At 40.1% G+C, this 20,831-nt stretch overlaps 1 protein-coding gene across 1 annotated transcript in view; it reads right to left on the bottom strand.

Moving 5' to 3' along the window:
- Vmp1 (vacuole membrane protein 1) overlaps positions 1 to 20,831 on the bottom strand; it is a 93,162-nt gene that overhangs the window by 38,750 nt on the left and 33,581 nt on the right. The window contains exon 7 of the mRNA XM_050119558.1: positions 15,157 to 15,288. Coding sequence (XP_049975515.1) covers positions 15,157 to 15,288 — 132 coding nt within the window. The remainder of the gene's footprint in view (positions 1 to 15,156; positions 15,289 to 20,831) is intronic.

The following is a 20,831-nucleotide window of genomic DNA, read 5'->3' as shown; positions in this document are numbered from 1 at the left end:
CATACACAGGGGTGTGTATATGCACCTGTCCACACAAATGTATACATACACATTTTTTTTTTGAGATAGGGTCTTTCTATGTAGCTCTGGCTGTCCTGAATCTATGTAGTCTACACTGGCCTCAAAATCAGAGATCTGCCTGCCTCTGCCTACTGAGTGCCAGGATTAAATGTGTGTGATACCATTTCTGGCTCACATAAAATTTCTTTTCAAAACTATACAACATATACACTATACAAATTGAAAATACATATTTTGGTTGATTTTATAAAAACACACCAATGTTCATTCCACTGAGTGGAGACAGAACACTATCCCTAAACTGACTCTTTTCACCAGAATAACCATCCTTCTTACTATTTAATGTGACAGATTCAGCTTCCCCTATTTTTGAGCTTTATATAAACAGGATTATTGCAGTATGTCCTCTTGCAGGTCTGGCTTCTTTAGTTCACTATTAAATACATCTAGTTGTTTGTTTCATGCTATCTATGTGGAATAACCAATTTGCTGAAATTGATATGTGTTACTCTATTGTATGGGTATACCACAATTTATTCTACTTTTAGTCTAACACTTAGGTTATTGTCAGTTTGGTATAATTATGAATAATACACTTGTTAAAGTATTAGTCTACAAGATTATTATTATTTTAGACAGGGTCTTACTACATAACCCAAGCTTGTCTTGAACTCTTGACCTCTGAGAATCACGTTCCTAAGTGTTTGGAGTATAGACATGTACTACCATGCCTGGCTTACTCTACCTTAATACTCTTTTTGTTTGAGACAGGGTCTTACTATGCAAGCTTGATTATCCTTCACACTCAGAGATCCATTTGCCTCTGTCTCCTGATTAAAGGTATGCCCCACCATAGTATTTTAAATGTGGGTCTGAGAGGCTGCAGAGATGGCGCAGATGTTAGGAGGAGAGCTTACTCTTAGAGGACCAGAGTTTAGTTCCTTGAACCCATGTTGAACAGCTCACAACCTCCCTAACTTCAGCTCCAGGGGATTCAATACCTTCTATTGACTTCCATGACACCCGCGCATATATGTGCTTACACATACGCAAACATACATTAATAAAAATAAATAAATCATTTTTTAAAAAGGGGCAGGGAAGAAGGCTACATTTGTAAAGCACTTGCTGCATTTCAATTTTTAAAGATTTGTATCTAAGAATTTATTTTGGTTTGGAATGAGATTAAAATACATTTTTAAAAGTTATCCAGCTCATCAGCCCTAATATAGTTTTGTTGTTGCTACATTTGTTATAAATAAGGTTAGTATTAGTTCTCATATTCAAGGAGTTAAAAAGAATCCACAGCCAGGTGTAGTGGGACATGCCTTTAATCCCAGCACTTGGGAGGTAGAGGCAGATGGATTTCTGTGAGTTCAAGATCAGCCTGGTCTACAGGCTAGCCAAGGCTGTTACACAGAGAAACTCTGTCTCAAACACACACACATATGCACAAAGTGGTTGAGTATGATAGGATATATAATTGTAATCTTGGTGCTCCACAGTAGGATTGCAAGTACAGGACCACACTGAACTACACAGAGAAACCCTGCCTCAAAAACCACCAAAGCAACACACACCTATGAATCTTCTATGCCAATAAATAACAGTGCCAGCCAGTCAGTCACTGGGGAAAAAGAAAAAGGTCACAATCGGTTCAGATGATCTTAAATTAAACACTCAAATCTATGAAAACTAAGTTACAAAACAGCCGGAGACAGGAAATTTAGACTGATAAAGAGTAAGGATATGGAGTCTAGCAGCACACATCTCTCATCGCAGCACACACGAGGCAGGGGCAGTGGGTCTATGGAAACTGAGGGAGAAGGACTACTCAGTGAGGCTGGTATAGGCTACATAGCAAGTCTGAGCTTGTACAGCAAGACTTTGCCTCAAGAAAACCAAAGGGTAAAGTAATGAAATCCATTATTCTAGATAATTAATAATGTTAACTAAAACACATACAAAAAAAATCAAAGGCATGGAGATTCGACAAAGAAACTTGAAATATAGTAACATACTCCCTAATGATAAAGACATGCCTTGAGAAAGGCATAATTAGTTAATTCTATCACTATATAATTTAAATACCACCAACTACGTTCATATGACATCACCAAGTGATATAATCTTAAACTGTTGGACACGCCACTATGTGGCACATGGCTGCACATGGCTCTGCGTGTGCACAGGCATGTATACTCGTTCTAGGGGCTGAGTGAGGAATTTCACTGGTGCTGAGACCACGCTCTGTCACTAAAGCAAGCACACTCCAACAATTTGTCTATAGTGCTAGTGATCAAATGTAGGGCCTGCACATAGTGTCTCAGTTTAAAACCAGGACAGATGTGTTTTACATTCCAAGATGCAAACTAATAAAAGAAATTCCTAGCATGCCTAGCAAGAAAAGCTCCCAGATCTCTCACGCTAAATCAAATACCCTGGCTAATTGAAAGTCAACCCAGATTTGCCATAGGAAATGGGCAATGAGAGTTATTCACTGTCCTTTCTTCCATCTAATTCTGACCTTGAGCTTAGCAGTTAAAGCATAGAGGGGGCTTTCATTTTCAGCAGTATGGTACTGATGTAAAAACCCATCAGCAAAAACACAGAGCCATATACAGTCAGATCGTCCAAGTTTCAATAAAAGGGAACTTTCCAGAGGCATTTTACAAAAAGGTGTTTGAAATGCAAAACCTGCAAAGAAGCCATTTGTGAGTTAACAAAGGTAACCTAATGCTTACCTACTACATATTTTTTCTTTTGTATCCGTAAACAGGTGTGTAGATGAAAAGAACAAAGCAAACACAAAGCAAAAACCATTCTACTCCAATTTCCAAAGAAAATCTTAACTTACTGTGCTTTCCTACTGACTGGATTGTATTAACCTCTTATTTTTATTTGAAAATCATATGGTTTCAATTAGAAATGTTTCACCACTAAAACAACAAAACTTAAAAAAAATTTAAATTTATCCTGAAAGTTAAGAATATGGCTAGAACACAATTTTAAACATCCACTATTCTCTATTCTTTCTTGTCAGAAACAACTACTTCAGAATTTTCTAGAACATTTTTCTCCTGTGTATATATTGTTGTAGAAGAGTAAGCAGAAAAAATTTATTAGAATCCATGTTGAGCACGAGATTCACAACTGCCTGTGACTTCAGTTTCAGAGGATCTAACCCTCCTAGCACCTGAACACATGTGCATACATACATGCATAACTGATTGAAGATGACAAGATTAAATTTAGAAATGAACATGGAAGTCATGCGTGGTGGTAAATGCCTGTAATCCTGGCATAGGGCTAAATTAAACCAAGTCTCAAAAACAAAGCAAGGGCTAGTGAGATGACTCAGTGGGTAAAAGCGCACACTGCATGAACCTGATAGCCTGAGCTCAGTCCCAGAATCCCATCGGGGAAGGAGAGTTGTCTCTCACTGCCACACACATGCTGTGGCAGACATGTGTCCCAGCCTCCACGAGTAAATAAAAGGAAACTAAAACAAAAACACACTAAATTAAAAAAAAAAAAAGCAAACAAACCAAAATCCATAGAACTAGCACACAGAGAAAAGAAACTCAGGAACACACTAGGAATACACCAGGAGCAGACAACCTTCTCAGTGGCTATTCGGTCTGCAGCTTAAATTAAGTCACAACTATATTTCCAGTACCAGTGAATACAAGAGTCAGAAAACCAAGAAAGTGTCAAATCTGGGAATGCAAGTGGCTAAAGGACAAGTTAGCATTAAGTCAACGTTTCTTGAGACAACAAACAAAAGAGGCCATGAAAAATCCTGGTGGCGGCACATGCCTTTAATCCAAGCACTCGGGAGGCAGGGACACGTGGATATGTGATTTTGAGGCTAGCCTGGTCTACAGAGCAAGTTAGAGGACAGGCTCCAAAGTTACAGAGAAGCCCTGTCTTAAAAAACAAAACAAAACAAAGCAAGCAAGCAAACAATCAAAAAGCAGCCATGAAAAATTCTAATAAATCATGCTGTGTGCTCAAATGACAATTACTGAGCATTAATATTTTTAAATTTGGTCTTGCGTGTTTGGGCATGCATGCCAGGTATCTCTGTTGGGTCCCTGGAACTGGAGTTACAGACAGCTGGAAGTTGCCATGTGGGTGCTGGAAATTGAATCTGTGTCCTTCTGGAAGAGCAGCAAGCACTCTCAACCGCTGAGTCATTTCCCTAGCCCCTACTAGACATTTTTAGTGTTACCTTTTTTCATAAATAAAACACAATAATCTTTGGTACACAAACTTAACAGCCCTAGTAGTTGAGGTACTTTATAACAGAATCTCTCTAAGAGACCACTTAAGGGAGAGATGGCTCAGCAGTTAAGAATACTGGCTGCTCTTCCTCTGGCAGAAGATCTGGGTTCAATATCCACATGGTGGCTCACAACCATCCACGACTAGTTCCAGGGATCCAGCACCCCATTCTGACCCTATTCTGACCCCTACTCGAATGAAGTGCACACACATGCAAACAGGCAAACACACACTTAAAATAAAAATAAATAAATTTTAACAACAACAGCAAACCCCTAAATGTTACTGGGTGTGTTTGGCTGAATCTGAAAGGAGAAACTACGGAAGGCTTGGTAGCTTTGACAAGTGTCTAATGACAATGTGCCTCAAAAGAGCATTTCTAAAATACTTCATCAGTTTAACTCAACGCAGATAAGCAGGAGACCCTGAGAGGAGGAAGCTTTTCCTAGGAACCCTAGACACAACACAAAGGTAGCAGTTGCTGCAAAGCTTAATGCAAACCCTCCAGAGTCCCACGTTGACAAATTCTTTAACAAGCCCTGTGGTTACAGGGAAGCTGGTTTCATTCTGACTCACGCCTGCTCAAACAGTTTACTGGAAATGAAGGGGAGGGGGAATTTTCAGAGAAGTCATGTGATGGCCAGACAAACCACAACCAGCAAAAGGGTTCAACAGAGTCAAAAACAGGTCCCAGCAACAACTGGCACTCAGTGTTCAAATGACATTAAACGCCTATGAAAATGACCCTTGTTTAGTTTCAGATCATCTATACCATGAGCTCTTTCACAAATCTTCGTATGAAAAGGAACAGATACTTCAGAGGGGGAAAAACCAGCAGGCGCTGACATGGTGTATGCAACTGCAAACACTTCACAGGAAAATGTGCTCAGCAGAACAGAACAGAAATGCAAGGCTGAAGCACTTGGGGTGTTCAAGTAACCATTATCAAGTGCTTTCCCACAATCTCCAAACTCAAACGACGAAACAAATATTCTATCATTATCAACACTAGTCCAAAGAACATCTTATTTACACTTTGTTCTTTGAAAGGGGAAATGTCTTTTCCTGTCTAATAAACCTAATGCAAGTAACTTGAAATTCCTGACAGAATTATGATCTTACTAGGTAAAAAAATTCTTTTAAGTCTTTAATACAAACTAGTAAGGGAAATATACAATTTATACTGAATATGGGCATTTAGTTTCAATACATAGATTAAGGTCAAATATTAGTCAAACACTGTCAGCTAAAAGAGAACATTCTCTTGAAATAAGACAAATCTAGAAACTGTAAATTAGTCTTTAAGGAGATGCTCAATATAAGTAGTTACCAAGTCTGGGCTGGTGGCCAAGACATCTAATCCCAGCTGCTGGGCAGCCTGATATAGGAAGAGTGACAGCCTGGACAACTGAGCTGAGTGAGACACTGCCTCAAAACTAAACCAAACCCAAAAGAAACAAGAGGAATAGGAATGTAGTTTAGTGGTAAAACATATGCCTAGCCTCAGGCTGACTCTCCACGGTAAGGACAGGCAGAAGAAGGCAGAAGAAGACTCATGTATGATAGTCAACAGAAAGAAAAGCTAACTAGAATGAATATGGAGAAAAAAAATAGCAGTCTACTAAAAGGTGAAGTTAGATTTTTGCATTTCTGATTCTGGTAATTCTGGTACAAAACAACACAGCAGAATACTGAAACAAATACATGAACAAATTTTACAAAATCAGCAATTCAGCATTACCCACCCCAAACAAAAACAAACAAAACAAACAAAAAACCCCACAAACGGCAGGTTCTTTGGACAGATGGTATCAGGCAATCTGATCGACAGCAATCTTATCCAAGTAAATATGTACAACATTCGTATTCTATTGTGTCAGCTGTACACACAAGAATAACAGCCTGGGGGACTGGAGAGATGGCTCAGTGGTTAAGAGCATTGCCTGCTCTTCCAAAGGTCCTGAGTTCAATTCCCAGCAACCACGTGGTGGCTCACAACCATCTGTAATGAGGTCTGGTGCCCTCTTCCGGCCTTCAGGAATACACACAGACAGAACATTGTATACATAAATAAATAAATATTAAAAAAAAAAAGAATAACAGCCTGGCTAGACTCCCTTCCTATTGCCTTTGTAGTAGCCAACAAGATAATCTTTGAACACATCAAGAAAATGAGTTACCTCTATTTCAAACTCTGCCTTGCACACACTAGGCAACTGCTCTAGCACTGAGCTACAGCCTTTATCCTCTAAGGTCGTCAGCCTCCTTGTTATGTAGCTTATAGAATCAACAAATTACTGTGTAAGAATTTTCATGTTTCTACAACTTTGGGGGGGGGGTGACAGTAATTGTAACTAGGGCCCTGGAGCATGCTTAAGCACACTATCATTAAGCTACAAAAGTTGTTTTATTCAATATGAACTAAAACTTCCAGGAGCTAGAGTGATGGCTGGCTCAGTGGTAAAGAGCATTCGCTAGTCTTCCAGAGGACCCGCCTTTGGTTCTCAGCACCCATGTCAGATGGTTCTCAACCACCTCTAACTCTCCAGCTTCAGGGGATTAGATGTCTTCTTCCGGCCTCTAGTGGTACCCAACACGTATGTGTACAGACACACATGCACACGTACACACACTTAAAAATGAAAAGAAAACTGTAAGATATTTTTTTTGGGGGTCAAAACCATCTTTATTTGTCTTAACATATTTTTGCACATTTTAAAATCTCACAGCATGGAACCCCTGTATGAACGATCTGAAGTACAACACTGATTCCCAAACCAGAAAATTCTTCTGAGTCTGTTTTAAAAACTATTACCTAAAGTTAATGCATCCTCTGAGCTCGGATTCAGTTTCTCTGACTCTGCCCTTCTTTCTCCCAGCATTCAGTTTAGTCTTCCTCACCTAGCTCTGTTCTGCCCTATCAGGCCAAGACAGTTTCTTTATTCATTAACCAATAAAAGCAACACATAGACAGAAAAACCTCCCACACCAAACTCCCAGTGCATCCTTGGCCAAAAAATTCGCTCCTTGTCCCTCAGAGCGGGTGCTGCATTGTCTCAGAGGTTCTTTACACCAAAGGAAGAAATGCTTTGATCAGAGCCATAAAAAATAGTTCTATTAGGCTGGAAAAGCAGGCACTTTGAACTACTCATGCCTTAGAATCAGTGAATAAAGGAATTATTGAGCTGGGTGGAAGTGGTTGATGCTGACTCCTAGCTCAGACTGGGGACCCATGATGCACATTACAATGGAGGTGAGGAAAAGGGCATCTGAAATGAAGACATCCCTCCAAGCAGCTCACAAAAACTGTAAGATATTTTAAAATCTTTAAAAAAAAGTTCTTACTGAGTTGGCTCAGTGGTTAAGGGATTATGATCACTTGTTACAAAGGACCCTAGTTTGATTCCCAGCATCCATATGGAGGGTCTGTAATGATTTAGATAAAAGCACAGTTCCCCGAGGGGCAGCAAAGACGGGCAGCTAGATCCCACCACCCGAGGCTTCTGTGGGTCCCAGGTGGGTGGGTGAGAGACCTTGGTGTAGCTGGTCCTATCCTGATCCTCAGTGGCAGGTGAGAAACTGATAGGCATGCCATGCAGAGAGAGGGTTTGGACATAGTTTATTCAGTGGATTAAGGAAGAAAAGGGAAGTGGGAGAGGGGGTGGAGAGAGAGGAAGAAAGGAGTGGAGGCTGCAGCAACCTCTTAGGAAGAAAGACAGGGGCAGAGAGAGCACAGGCTGGAAGTGGAAGGAAGATCCACTTGCCCTGGCAGAAGGGGGAGTAGGTGGGGCTAGTCTCTTCAAGGGACAGGACAAGTGAGTAGTAGGTCATAACAGGCTAACCACCTCTTTGAGCACCAGGCATACATATGATGCAGATATTCATGCAGGAAAATACTTATACACACACTTAAAAAAAAAAAGCCCTCACAGCCTGGGTATGGTGTCGCTTTTCTTTAATTCTGGCAGAGGTTGAGGTAGGCAGAGCTCACAAGAAATCATAGTAAGACCTTGTATCAAAAAACTAAAGCCTTACAATTAACCTTGTTCCTGTATATGTAATTTTTATCCCTCAACCCTTGCACCATAAAACTCAAAGATGCTGCCAGGTGGTGGTGGTGCATGCCTTTAATTCCAGTACTTGGCAAGTGGATCTCTGTGAGTTTGAGGCCAGCCTGATCTACAAAGTGAGTTTCAGGATTACCATAGCTACTGGGAGACCCTGTCATGAAAAAACAAAGAAACAAAAACAACAACAACAAAATCTCCCCAAAAACCAACACACACACACACACACACACACACACACACACACACACAACACCAAACCAAAAAACAACCTCAAAGTTGCAAAGCTAGGCATAGTGGTGCACACCCCTCACCCAGCAGTCCAGAGGCAGTGGAAGATACATTTCTGAATTTAAGGTTAGCCAACATTATATGTTGAGTCTCTATCTAACAGTTAAATCTTCAAGAGAAAATGACTTTAGTGCTCTCACCTAGTTTTACAGTATGTGTTGTAAACTAAAACTGAATTATGTGAACATGTTTCATGCAATGCTAGTTTGTCTTAATTGATAGCCCACCATTTCTTCAAGGACTCTACTGAATAAATAAATACATACACAGAATTAGGCAGGCTCTGTTAAAATGGCATATATTTGAAGACTCCTGTTTACAAACTCCTGTAGAGATAGAAGTCATAAACAATTTTAAAAGAAAGGGATAAGTTACCCAAGAAAGATGTACCTGGGACTCCAGTGGAATTCAGAGATACATTTGGAGGAATGGAAGGGATAAAGAAAGAATGGGAAGGAATCAAAAAAGATATTTCAGGGGGCTGGAGAGATGGCTCAATGGCAAAGAGCACTTGCTGTTATTGCAGAGGACCTGGGTTTGACTCCCAGCACCCTCATGGTGGCTCACAACCAGCAGTAAGTCTGCTTCCAGGGGATTCAAAGCCCTCTTCTACCTTCTGAAGACACTAGGCATGGAAACAGTACACATACATACATGCAGACAAAACATAACTACATCTAAAACAGAAGAAAACAACAACACCAAAAACCCCTAAAAACAAAATTACCAGGTAGTTTAGGAAGAAAGGCCCCAGCCCTAGTCAGGCATGTTGGCAAATGACTATAATGTCGAGGCTTGGGAGGTTGATGCAGAAAGACCCTGAGTTCAAGGCTACCCTGGGCTATTACAGACCTTAAAAAACAAACAAAAAACAACAGTAACAACAATCAATTGCCTGGCATGGTAGTCTATACCTTTAATCCCAGCATTCGTAGGGTAGGGGCAGAGGTGGATAGATGTGGTTCAAGAATAGCTAGCTCAGTCTACTTAGTGAGTTCTAGACCTACACAGTGAGACCTTGTCTCAACAAAAACTACCATCATTACCAAAAACTCCAATCAGCTGACCTACCAATCACACATGAAGCACAAAGAAGCCCCAGTATAGGAATTTGATTGTTAAGAACGAGCAGAGACACATGCAGCTGAACGGACATGACAACCTTGCAAGCAGGTATGGAAAAGTGCTACATCACATAGCAGGGAAGGGAGGTGAAGGATTCTAATTCCTCAGAGCAGGGTAATGTCTTTACAAGTTTAATAAATCATTACAGTGTGTATTTACTAAGAGCACCAAGCTCTGACCTCAGCAACTCCAGAGCTCACTGTTTTCAAAGGAATTTAACACATGTTAAACAGGTATTCAAGCAAAACTGATAGCCACTGCTGTTGGGTGGGAAGTGTAGCTCAATGGGAAATGGGTTTCCTAGCATGTGTGAGGACCTGGATTCCATGTAAGCATCAAACAAACAAAACTGCGACAAAACCAAAATCAATGTAGCATCTAAAAAAAAAAACAAAAACCATTGAAGAAACATTAGATTGCTTTTGTAGGTTTGGTCCAAGAAAAGTGTTATATTGTCTGGATTTTACACTGCATACAATTTGAGCAAAACCCAAATATTTCTGAATAGTCAAGTTCTTTTTTCTTTTGTAAAAGGGACTTACATTGCCCAGGCTGCCCCAAGCTTTCAGTATTGGAGGATGACCTTGAATTTCCTGTTTCCTCCTACCTGCACCAGCAGGTAGATGCTGCTAAGGGATCAAGGACAGCATCCTGTGAACGCCTTAGACAAGCACTCTACCAACTGAGCTCCACTTCTATGCCTGAGCAGCAAAATTTCAAGAGCAGGTTATTTATTGTTCAGAAAACTATTTTTCTCTGGATGGTGCTGAAAAAAGTTAGGGTGAAAATTAGTAAAGAGTGAGTTCCAGGACAGCCAGGACTATATGGAGAAACACTGACTTAAAAAAACAGTCAGGCTGGAGAGATAGCTCAGAGGTTAAGAGAACTGACTGCTGTTCCGGAGGTCGAGTTCAATTCCAGCAACCACGTGATGGCTCATACCCATTTGTAATGAGCTCTGGTGCCAGGGGGATCTCTCTGAGTTCGAGGCCTATCTAGTCTACAGAACTAGTACCAGGACAGGCTCCAAAGCTACAGAGAAACCTATCTTGAAAAACCAACTAACCAACGAAACAAACAAAAAAGAAACCACTAGAAATGTAAAGTAGATATCGAGATGTATTTGAAAGAGTCATTCAGAAGCAAAGGAGCACAGAAATGGTGAGGACACTGTGGAGGTAAATCTGTCTTATAGGATGACCGGAGACGGAGGCAAGGGAAAAAGTCATGTGGTTGAGATATTAATCTGTTAGCAGCTTTCAAATTTTATTTTTTTAATTGTATGAGTTTTGCATGCATGTATTTTTCTTTTTAAAAATCTATCTATGTCACGTGTATGAGCGTTTTGCCTACATGTATGTATGCACAATCAATATCTGTGTGTCTGGTAAGTGGGGAGGCCAGAAGAGGGTGTTGGATCCTCAGGAACTGGAGTTACAGATGGTTTTAAGCCATCACCTGAGTAATGGGAATTGAGCTCAAATCCTCTAGAAGAGGCTAGAACTCACAGAGATCCTCCTGCCTCTGCCTCCTGGGTGCTGGGATTAAAGGCATGCCTCACCACCGCCCGGCTGAGACAGGGTTTCTCTGTAGCTTTAGAGCCTGTCCTGGAACTCACTCTGTATGCTGGCCTCAAACTCAGAGATCCGCCTGCCTCTGCCTCTCTGGAATTGAAGTTATGTGCCACCACTGCCCGGAAAGGCCAGTACTTTCAATGCTGAGCTATCTCTCCAGGTTCACTAGTTATATTTTTATTTTCTCAGTATTGAGAAATGGACCCAAAGATAAATTAGGTTTTAACTTGAGGAAACTATGGAGATGACAATGAGGTTACAGATGGGGGCTGGAGAGATGGCTAGGTGGTTAAAAGCACAAGTTACTCTTCTGTAGGACCTGTGTTCAATTCCTAGCTCTCACATGGCAACTCAACATGTTCTGTAACTTTATTTCTGGAGATCTTATCCCTTTTCTGGCCTCTCTGAGTACCTGTCATCCACATCATTCAGCACACAGACATACATGGAGGCAAAAACACTTATGTAATAAAAATAAATAATTACAAACAAGTTACAGACAACAGGAACAAAGGCTTAAAAAGCTGGTCATGAAGAGAAAGATAAAATCTTGCATGAAAGCCATCTAGAACATAACTGGAGGGAGGCACTGAACAAAGATCTGTGTGCTTGTGTGGCAAGTAGCATTCCTTCTCGGACTTTTTATTTTGAGATGGGGTCTCACTAAGAAGCCCAGGTTGGTCTTAAACTTATGAGCCTTTAGCTTCAGCCTCCCCAGTACTAACAGAGCTACAGACCTACATTACCAGCCTAGGTTAGAACTCAACTTTTGGAAACACTGGATGCTCAAGGCCATTGGAAGCTGCCCTCATTCATGCCTATCTCCCCCAGATACAGAGTAAGAACAGCACAGAAAGCCAAGAGCAAAAGGAATTTAGTGGAAAAATACTGTCTACTTTCAATGTGGCACTCACAAAGTAACTGAGATAATTATAAGGAATCAAAATATAAATCAACACATCATTGTTCTTTCTCTCAAAACAGCTATTACATGAATATCCAAACATTAGTCAGAAGTAGAATTTAAGTAAATATGTAGCTTGAACATTATTACTGAGCAACAATTTGAGTAAAATCTACATGTTCCCTTTAACCCACTTGGAGAGAACATGACAAAGCAACCAGTGCCAAGGTTATGTGTGTGTGTGTGTGTGTGTTTGATTTATTTAGACTTCCTGCTGATAAATTTATTCCACTAAAGTACTTTACCTTCAAGAACTAAAAATAAAATTTAAAAACTATTTCAAACAATCTTTAAGTCATGTTTTACAGCTATTCATTTTACTTTATTGTTTTAATTATGGTTGATCCATGTTCTGCTGTTTACTGCTCCTATCAAAAGAGATGTTCTACATCTACATCTGTCTATATGAGCAGGCCAATGTTAGAGAGGTTGTGTAACCATTCTGGTGTGATTACCAAAGAAGTTTTAAACCACCATCAAGAAGGCACCATGGAAGGTATATCCGGCTAGCATGTCTTGAATATGTCATTAATAGCTGCCGAATCAAACGTGAGGTAAAATGTGCCACCGGGAAGCAAGGCTGGTGGCACAAGGTTGTAATCCCAGCGTTTGAGGCAGGACTGTAGCAAGTTCAAGGACTACTAGGGCTACCCAGAATGTTGAAGGCCACTATGGGCAACTTAGTTTGACATTACCTCAAAATAAAAAGCAAAGAAGAGAGCCGAAAATACAGCTCAGTGACAGAGTACTCACCCGGCACGTGCAAGGCCCTAGGATTGACTGTACTATAGAAAAGTAAGATGAAAATAACAAATTCATTGGAGAGAAATTAGGTTCCTACATTGCAGCATATGCAGAATTATTTTTTTACATGGTGTTTTCTGAGACAGTCTTGTTATTTAGCTCAGGTTGGTCCTGTTGGGCTCCGCTGGAGCTGGAGTTACAGGTGGCTGTGAAATGGTCAACACAGGTGAGGAACCGGTCTGGGTCCTCTGGAGGAATAGGAAGTGTTGTTAACTACCGAGCTGCCTCTCTAGCCCCTAGCTCTTCACCTTTCATTACAGCTAGTAAAATTATTGCTAAATTGTGGTACAGTAAACACAATGCTAATCCCTAGAGCCAGAAAATGGGCTTGGACTTTGGCTAGGTGAGCCACTGGTCCTGGGATCTTTTTTTTTTGTTTTTTTTTTTGTTTTTTTCGAGACAGGGTTTCTCTGTGGTTTTGGAGCCTGTCCTGGAACTAGCTCCTGTAGACCAGGCTGGTCTCGAACTCACAGAGATCCACCTGCCTCTGCCTCCCAAGTGCTGGGATTAAAGGCGTGCACCACCACCGCCCAGCTGGCCCTGTGATCTTGAGTGTGTTTCTTTGCTCAAATCAGGGATAGGCCAAGTGCAGTGGAATGATCCCAGCAACTAGAAAGTACAGTCAGATTTTGTGTCTACTGCAGAAATGAAACAAACTTCTAACTTGGGCCTGGCAGAACGGCCCCCACAAAGAAGGGTAGCAGCAAGAAGACGAAGGGCCATTCTGCCATCAAGGAGGTGGTCACTCAAAAACACACAATCAAGTTCACAAAATATGGAGTGGGCTTCCTGAAGCGTGCCCCTTGTTCATTCAAAAAAAATCTGGAAATCTGCCATGAAGGAGATGGGAACCGCAGATGTGCAGACCGATACCAGGCTCACTAAAGTCATCTGGGCAAAGGAGTAAGGAATGTTACATATCGCATCCATGTACATTTGTCCAGAAATCATAATGAGGATAAGGGCTCATCAAGCAAGCCCTATAGATTGGTAACTTACATGTCTGTTACCATGCACAAAAATCTACAGTCAATGTGGATGAGAACTAACCTTCTGAATCACAAAGCTGCAGAACTGCTCACAACAATAAAACAATGAAAAACCAGGGATAATGCCTTTTACTCCATAGTATGGCAAGGCAATTTATTCAACTGTTTAATACACTGGTTTTTATTGATCCTAGAAAATAGTAAAAGCACAGTTATCATGTATGAGCTAATATACACTCTAGAACAGTCAAAGGTAAAGTAGGACTGATCTGAACTGCTAAAGTCCAATGACACAAGCCGCTTACTCACCTGATGCTTTCTAATTGTTTAAACATTACATAATGTTTACATTCCCTCAGCAAATACCTTCAGAGCTGTAAGCACTGTGTGTTTTCACGTCAGGATGAAACCCTAAGACTGTTTTCAAGGAGGAAATGGCCACGGCAGAGCGAGCCAGAGCTGCAGTATTTACTGTACACTGTAATCCTTACGAGTGCAAGGCATCTCAGGCTGCAAACTATCTTTATCTCAAGAAACAAACAAAACCCAATAGGAACTTACAAAAAGAACCCGGGTGTGGCGTGCACATGTAACACACACACACACACACTTTTGAAGCAAATAAGTGACATTTATCTGTTCCCAGAGGGAGAAAAGTGGCTTTTGATTTTCTAACTACCAGTCTCTTAGGAAAAAAACAACCAACAAAGGCAGTGTTTAGGCTTCTCTCCTCCAAGAAGTAGGGACATGACCTAGGGTCCCTTGCATGCTGTGCAAAGACTGTATCAGGAACCCATACTCCCAGTCTCTGGTCATCATTTGTACTTTCGATATTTCTGCATATTCTGTCCCAGGTCACATTTTGCTTTGTTTTCACTTTGGCAGTTTTCTTTCTTACAGCAACTACTAACCATTAGACCTTAGTAACAGCTGAGTCAGGGACTGCAGTCTGTTCTCCTATTGTTCTTACTTGCACACCCTTAGCAGTAATAGCTGAGTTGGGGACTAGAATTCCACCCTCCAGTTGTTCTTACCTGTGCACCCTCTGCATGTTCCAGCATCTCTTCAAATTCCTGGTACTCTTCATCGTCTGGTTCAGTTCCTGAAAGACGAGCTGCCCTGGCCATGAAATATGGAGGCAGCTCTCCAATGGCTGTACCAATACCCTGCGTGGAAAGACAAAAACAAAAACATTCTCTGTGAGGTTTGGTTTTAGCACAGTGACGCAATAAAACAAATTATTGTTTCTATATTTCCAAAAGCATTTTGAGATAGGATGTGTACATCTGATACATAAGTCATAGTTTGAGAGTCTGAGTCATAGCCATAATTCTGACTTGTAAGCAAGGTAAGACAATAAATAAATAGATTCAGAGACACTCCTAGGCACATGACAGACTCAAAATAGCATCTCTCCTTAGGTTCTGGTGTTTTTCTTAGACTTCCTTCACTTTTTAATCCAAATGATGTGATAAGAAGAAAGTTGCTATCACTTGGAAGGCACAGGCAAGAAGATCAGAAGTTGAAGCTAGTTTGGGCTACAAAGTCAAATCTATCTCAAAAACAAAACCAAACCCTCCAAACATGAAACAAAAATCACCAGTAGAGCTGTTAGATCAAAATTCTCTAGCATGTTTCAGGTGATCTTTTCTTTCTTTCCTTTTTTTTTTTAAAAAAAAAAAAAATAAAATAAAACCTTGAAAGAAACTGCAGCCAAGAAGTCCCTGAAAACTCAGCATCAGGATGGGTCATTGTTACAACAGGATTTTAAAATGTTTCACTTCCTCACTGTGATTCACATTTCAGTCACTTTGTAGACTGATGTTTTTGACTAGGTTTTCACTGTTGTTTTTCCTTAATCGGTTCAGGACATAAAGATGAAAACAAAGTTTAGATTTAAGTGGCTTAAATACCAGACAGGCCATAATAGGACATAGACAGTCTCTGGAGAAACCTTCACCCTGAGCCAGACAGACCTGGTCCTCTGCTCTGAGTCACAGTGAATAAAAGGGCTTGCTAGCTCACAAAACAAACTTAACTCTTTTAGCTTGCTCTGCTTTAAATGCACTGGAAGGATCTTGAAAGGATGGAGAGATGGTTCTGTAGTTAAATGTGCATACAGCTCTTGTAGAGGTCCCAAATTTGGTACCCAGCACCCGCATCAGGGACTTCAAAACTGCCTGAATCTCCACCTCCCTGGGACCCAACACCTTCCTTTGGCTTCTGCACGCAACTGCACTCACATGTGCACACGTCCACATATGTACATATGATTAAACTATGATTAAAAATAAATTTAAAGTCAGGTGTGGTAATGTACCCCTTTAATCCCAGTAACTCATCAGGCAGAGGCAGGCAGATGTCTGTGAGTTTAAGGTCTTGTCTAAAAAGAATCATTGAAGGAAATTATCAAATTTAAACATTTTGTGTCATTAGTGTGTAAAAACAGCAGTCTCCAAGTATAAATCCATTATCTACACGTGAAATAAGAACTTTGGAAAAGTTTTACCAAAAGCAATCTACAGATTCAATGCAATGCCCATCAAAATCCCAGCAAGATTCTTCACAGACCTTGAAAGAATGGTACTCAACTTCATTCGGTAAAGCAAAAAACCCAGGATAGCCAAAACAATCCTGTACAATAAAAGAACTTCTGGAGGCATCACAATCCCTGACTTCAAACTCTCCTACAGAGCTACAGTACTAAAAACAGCCTGGTATTGGCATAAGAACAGACAGGAGGACCAATGGCACCGAATAGAAGACCCAGATATCAATCTACACATCTTCGAACACCTGATTTTTGACAAAAAAGAAAAAAAAATATCAGATGGAAAAAAGAAAGCATATTTAATAAGTGGTGCTGGCATAACTGGATTTCAACATGTAGACAAATGAAAATAGACCCATATCTATCACCATGCACAAAACTCAAGTCCAAATGGATCAAAGACCTCAACATAAAGCCAGCCACACTGAGCCTTACAGAAGAGAAAGTGGGAAGGACACTTGAACACATTAACACAGGGAACAACTTCCTAAATATAACCCCAGCATATTAATTTGAGAGAAAAAATTAATAAATGGGACCTCCTGAAAATGAAAAGCTTCTGTAAAGCAAAGGATATGGTCAACAAGACAAAATGACAGCCTACAGAATGGGAAAAGACGCCAGACAGAGGTCTGGTCTCCAAAATATACAAAGAACTCAAGAAATTGGACACCAAAAGATCACATAATCCAATAAAAAAATGGAGTACAGACCTAAACAGAGAACTCTCAACAGAGGAATCTAAAATGGCTGACACTTAAGGAAATGTTCAACATCCTTAGTCATCAGAGAAATGCAAATCAAAACAACTCTGAGATTCCTTCTTACACCTGTAAGAATGGCCAAGATCAAAAACACTGATGACAACTTATGCTGGAGAGGTTGTGGGGAAAAGAGAACACTTCTGCATTGCTGGTGGGAATGCAATCTGGTACAACCCCTTTGGACGTCAGTGCGGCGATTCCTCAGAAAATTAGGAAACAACCTTCCTCAAGACCCAGCAATACCACTTCTGGGTATATATCCAAAGGATGCTCAATTGTGCCACAAGGACATGTGCTCAACTATGTTCGTAGCAGCTTTTTTGTCATAGCCAGAACCTGGAAACAACCTAAATGCCCCTCGACTGAAGAATGAATAAGGAAAATGTGGTACATTTACACAATGGAGTACTACACAGCAGAAAAAAATGACAGCTTGAATTTTGCAGGAAAATGGAGCTAGAAAACACTATTTTGAGTGAGGTAACCCAGACACAGAAAGACAATTATCACATGTACTCACTCATAGGTAGTTTTTAAACATAAAGCAAAGAAAACCAGCCTACAAACCATAATCCTAGAGAACCTAGACAACAATGAGGACAGTGAGAGACTTACATAGATTTAATCTACATGGGAAGCATAAAAAGACAAGATCTCCTGAGTAAATTGGGAGCATGGGGACCTTGGGGGAGGATTGAAGGGTGAAGGGGTGAGGCAGGGAGGGGAGCAGAGAAAAATGTAGAGCTCAATAAAAAAATCAATTAAAAAAAAGGGAAAAAAAGAACTTTGAAAAAGAACATGCTTAAGTGCCTCAAAGTAAATCTGAGTTGAAGAAGAGAGGAAGAGAAAGGGGAAGGAGAAAGAAGGTCAAGAGTATGGAGGGAATAAAACAAGAAGTTAATGTTGATCAACTCTGTAGGACAATAGATAAGCCATTAATTTTTAAAGTGCAAAGGATTAAATATTTATCCTTATTTTCATATATGAACTAATCTCAGGATAACAAAACTGGTTAAGAGAAATCTTTTCTATGAAAGTCTCCACCCCGGAATGGTGGCACCTGCCTGTAGGCCTGTCTAGAAAGAGGCTGGAGAAGGAAGGGTACAGGAATTTGAACACAACCTGGGCAGCAGAGTAAGACACATGATCAGAGGAGAAAAAGGTATTTTAGCCAATAACAAAAGAAAAATCATATACTTGGAAAAATACTATTTTTTATTAACCATATTAAACAACAGACATAAATAATCGGCTAATAAGCCAGTGCTAATGACACAAAGGAGTTACTATCGCACGTTGTGACAGAAATACCAAAACTAGTTCCCGTTAAAAACAAAGTATGCCTGGCCATTGTGGAGCACACCAGGCACAGGCTGGTCTGAGTTCCTGGTTAGCCTGATCTACATAGTGAGTTCCAGACAGCCGGAACTACATAGTGAGATCCTGTTTCAAAACAACAACAAAAAATCCAACTCAGCCAGGAGGTTTTTGTTTTTGTTTTTTTTTTTTTTAAATCCCACTGTTTGGGAGGCAAGAGGCAAGTAGCTCTCTGGAGTTCTAGATCAGTTTGGGCTACAGAGCAAATCCCAGGTCAGCCAGGGCAAAAAAGATTTTGTCTTGAAAAGCCAAAACAAACAAACAAACAAACAAACAAACACTCTCATAAACTTGAAGGATCTGAATGTCTCAACTCACAGGAAACACAGGGAACAGAGGAACAGCCAGTAAAATTGCCACTTGGGAAACCATTTGACAAACACTTTTATTCAATGAACAAGTTTGAAAATAAAAATAGCAGTTAAGAAAATTTAGCCAGCCAGGCATGGTGGCATATGCCTTTAACCCCAGCACTTGGGAGGCAGGCTGATCTCTGTGATGGTTTATAGAGCTAGTTCCTGGATAGCCAGGGCTACACAGAGAAAACCCCGTCTCAAAAATCAAACCAAACCAAAAAACTACTACTAATCCCTTTCAATAGGTATATTAAATTCCTGTGATCTATTCCTTTAAGCCCTAAGGGTAATATATCCACACATAAAATGTATGGGATTAGCTAACAGTGGGCCAAGCTTGGTGGACATAAAATATTAGTTGAAGTTTGATAAAAGTACATTAAGTTCATTTCTGTACTTTCTGTACTTTTTGGAAACTTAAATTAGCAAAACTGACACCTCAGATAAACCTCATTGGCTATACAACTGCCAATATACAAAGCTGAACTTTCCCATAATAGAAAGTAGAAGAAAAGTTCATTACAACATTTTAGCTCAGATGCGAACTTCTCTAAGTTCTAATGTGGAGTCAAATGTCAACCATTCTGAAGCAATCTTCTGATTCAAACATGTGACCAATTTCCTGAAAGCTGTGAGGAAGTAGCATATAGAGTTAAATCAGGAGCTGTGTCTGCTCTTAGTTGATCACACCGATTCTATATTCTATTTTCATATAGAATAGAATATGAAGAATAGAATATTCTTCATATTTTCATAATAGAAAAAGAATGGTAATCATGTCACTAGTCAACTGCTGTACAAATAAACAGAAAGAATATACTCACCCAGGCAGGTTCTCAAAACATATTACGTTAGACACAAAATTAGTTACCTCAAACTAGGCACCGAGGACTCAGGCTTCTTAAAAGTAATTGTATAAGGTTGAGGCTGTAGCTTACTTTGTAAAGCCCCGGTTTGACCCCCAACATAGGATAAACTGGAAATGTGTATAACCACTTGAAAGACAGACACAGGAGGAACGGACATCAAAGTCATCCTGGGCTATATCATGGGTCCAAGGCTAGTGTGGCACACAGGAGACCTTGTTTCACTAATAACAATTATGATGGTAGTGATGATGATAGTTTTCTAATTCCTTTTTGAAAGATTTATTTATTTTTAAATTGTGTAGCTCTGGCTGACCTGGAACTCACATACAATCACTGGCCTCTTCAGTGCTAGGGTTTAGGGCATGCCCCACCATGCCCAGTTTTTTAAAACTAATTTTTAAAAATTAATATATATACAATGATGGATATTAGTTTGAAACAGCCTTAAGAATGAAGTTCTGACAATTCTATAGAATGGGCTAAACTTGAAAATATTACAAACTAAGGACAAAGGAGGCACAAACCTATGATTCCCCATTTAAGATATGCATAGCAGGCAAATCCACAGAAACACAAAATAGAGCAGAGGTTCCCAAGGTCAGGAAAGAAGAAGGAATAAGAAATTATTTTAAGGGGAGGGGAAAAAGGGAGGGGAACAGAGAAAAATACATAGCTCAATAAAAACAAAACAAAGAAATTATTTTAATTGGTTCAGAATTTCTTTCAGGAGACAGAAAATGTTTTAGAAATGAATATTGGAGGTGGTTAGATTAAAATTTGTAAATCTGCTTT

Source organism: Alexandromys fortis, unplaced genomic scaffold (assembly GCF_014885135.2).
Source record: "Alexandromys fortis isolate MF-2015 unplaced genomic scaffold, M_Fortis_MF-2015_v1.1 scaffold_173, whole genome shotgun sequence".
Lineage (NCBI taxonomy): Eukaryota > Metazoa > Chordata > Mammalia > Rodentia > Cricetidae > Alexandromys > Alexandromys fortis.
Note: the sequence above shows the minus strand (reverse complement) of the source record. Positions and strands in the feature narration are given on the sequence as shown.